Genomic DNA, 2,903 nt, shown 5'->3' on the forward strand with positions numbered 1-2,903 from the left:
TGTCCAACCGTCAGACTTGCCTTGCTTTGCTTTTATACTGTATATTGCTTTTGTCTTCGTTTCAACTTCGTTTGTTGTCGCCATCCTTCTGTTCAGCGCTAAATTGTGCTCTACAAAGTTTAAACCACCCGCTCCCACAAGAGTTGCGTCCCAATGCAGTCGTCTAGTACATGACAGAAAGAATTGTTAGGTACTTTATGACAATAGCATAAAAGGTCAGAGTAATATAATATATTTAATTCTTAAGTCCCAAGTAAAAAGGGCCCATTTTTAAAAATACTCTCTAAAATTATTCTGTCACTTATCAACACCGTATAAACCGTTTTCTAAAAATGCACAAAAACAAAAATTTAAATTAAGCAAACAACAATCATTTGTAACGAGGAAACCATTGTTGTAGTTTACATGTGCTGTGAGACCAGAATGTTTGATGTTTCAATGAGCATCCATTACCCACAGTAGATTACATGCAGCTGTGCCACGAGGCTATTTTAGGACTATTTTCCCACGATTAAAGCAAAGAGGCTCCTTTCTCCTTTGATGTGGCGATGGAATGACAGGACATGCAAACCAGGCTTTGAGTTTTTCTGTCAACATGTTTTACAGCTTGGGAAGTGTGCGTGCTTTGCCTTCATTTGTTTGTGTCTGACACTAAAGCGACTCTTGTTTATACTTGGCTGTAGAAAATTAACTGTGTTTGGCTAAAGTGCTCAGCTAAAATTCCTTACAAGGGATCACTCTTTTTCTTTTTCATTTTTTAAAATTGAATTTGATTCATTCATTCATTCATTCATTCATTCATTCATTCATTCATGGTCAAATAAAAGGAGGCAAGATCTGAGATAGGTAAACTGATCTTTGACATTCAGTGCTGCCTGCAAAAAGTAGTGTTAAGTTTGAGTTACTTCTTTGTATTACAAAACTAACTCAAAGTGTCCCTGTGAGTGAAACCTGGGCCTTCTTGCAGATGGACTATAAATGGTGTTTGGACTGAAACCTTTCCTTGGTGGACCTCAGTTGAATCCCTGTTTTCTTTGGTTTGAGGGATGTATTACGGAGAGGGCTTTACAGAGGGCTATATGAGGAGGGTTTTCATTTAAAGTTGCTCCCAATACTGCACTTGGGCTTTAATACACTCCAGAGCCCCAGAATACCAGGGTCTTGCTTTTGTCTAATGAAAGAAGCAGAGGAGTAGTTGATGAACTCAGCTTGATCAAACCAAAACTTTGATTTTATGACTTTTACAGATTTTGTGCCATACACAACACAGTCAGCAAAAACACATGTAAACCAATAGTTAAGAACTCCTCTGCAATTACACCTAATTCAGATGGTTCTTCAGTTCATCTTTGAGCTGTGTAGCATTGATATGCAATATAGTTTCTGATGTGTTTACTCTTTAGGACATGTCCTTGGTGGAGATCCAGCCACAGGATTTCTGGGCCAATAGTGGAACTAGGACTTAACCCTCAATTCTATTAACTTGCATTAAATGTGTTTAATAAAGTCTGAAATGTGATGCTACACTGTAAATTGTACCATTGCTTTGTCTTAAAATAAACATTTCTTAACACAAAGGAATCACTATAAATCCAATATCATGCTAGCCTATGTACTCTAATTATACTGCAGATGACAAGGTACATAAATCAATGCTACTGTGCAAGAGACATTAAGCAGTCTTTTAAACATTCCCAAACTCCCTGGAGTTCATCTGTTCGAAATAATGAAAAGGCAACTTGGATACAGCACAAATAAACTTAATATGGCAATCAAGCTTCCAATTGCCAATTAAAGAACATTTTGTTCATCTGTTCACTGTCCTGTGAAAAGTAGCTTCAGATACATATGGTAGCTCTTGGCTCTGCGCGAATTCTTCACACAGGCTTAATTAAACACTGGTAGGCAAAGACAATGCAGATAATGCTGTAGTAAATGAGTGCTCATGTGTGCAACTGTTACCTCTGTAGAGTGAGGCTGAGATTGCCTGTGCAGGCCTTAATCTTGTTCTGGGCCTCTAGGTGATTCATCCGGTCTGTGGAAATGCCATCAATGGACAGAATGATGTCTCCAACATTCATGTTGGCTTTGACTGCCTTGCCTCCATCAGTGAGCTGCAATGACATACACAAAAAAAGTTCATCCTGGACATAGTACAAGCAAGGAGGAGTTTTCACAAAGAATTTAGTCGCATCAACCCCGTCTCTTGCGCTTTATTTAAGAATGAGCTGTGGTAGCATTTGGAACTTTATGGTTTGCAACTGCAGTTTAAAATTGTACAAGAGAAACTCAAATAATTAAACATGTTGTGAATGCATATTGCGTTGATGTACTTCTTGGTTGTGCAAGAATTGGGCTCTCCTTTCTGTTTCCTGTCTTATGTAACCTTTGTCAGATAAGATAGGCATCTTATTCTCTTCACAACATTACAACAACCATGGGACAGGATTCTACACCCACCAAAACAATCTGCACATTAAACAAGCTCAAGCATCCCCACAATTATGACTCACTTAATTGAATTTCAATTAAGACAACTGAGCTCTATGTATTTCAAAAATCAAAATCTGAAATTTCTAATTTACACATATATTTAGATGCTGTATTCAGTACTTTAAAGAGCACCACTGCCAATGATTACAGCACCAGGTGGTGTTATGCCTCTCACAATTGCATTTGGGAAATGTAAGTCTCTCCAAATCTTCCTTGCTGATCCTCCGAAGTTCTGTCAGAGTAAATATCATACTGAAGGTTGGTAAATTTTAATCTTTAGTTCTTGCTTTTGCTGGTTCTCTTAAGGACATTCAGAGGCTTAAAGTCACTCCTTGATTTTCTCTGCTGTTTGCCTCATCTGTTGCAGTCATGCTGAAAGTTTTCCTTTAGGAGCTTGATGTATTTAGCTC

The 2,903-nt window shown here is 38.0% G+C and overlaps 1 protein-coding gene across 7 annotated transcripts in view; it reads right to left on the minus strand.

Annotated features, from left to right (window-relative positions):
* Nucleotides 1–2,903, minus strand: part of pdlim5b (PDZ and LIM domain 5b) — a 39,498-nt gene that overhangs the window by 21,480 nt on the left and 15,115 nt on the right. For 2 of the 7 annotated variants that reach the window (XM_046066444.1, XM_046066442.1), the window contains exon 1: nt 1,963–2,120. The exons of the other annotated variants lie outside the window; for them this stretch is intronic. In XM_046066444.1, coding sequence (XP_045922400.1) covers nt 1,963–2,081 — 119 coding nt within the window. In that variant the 5' untranslated portion in view covers nt 2,082–2,120. Of the gene's footprint in view, nt 1–1,962; nt 2,121–2,903 lie in introns of those variants that run through there. 7 annotated transcript variants of the gene reach the window in all.

The sequence above is a fragment of the Micropterus dolomieu genome, linkage group LG13 (genome assembly GCF_021292245.1).
Source record: "Micropterus dolomieu isolate WLL.071019.BEF.003 ecotype Adirondacks linkage group LG13, ASM2129224v1, whole genome shotgun sequence".
In the NCBI taxonomy this organism is placed as follows: Eukaryota; Metazoa; Chordata; class Actinopteri; order Centrarchiformes; family Centrarchidae; genus Micropterus; species Micropterus dolomieu.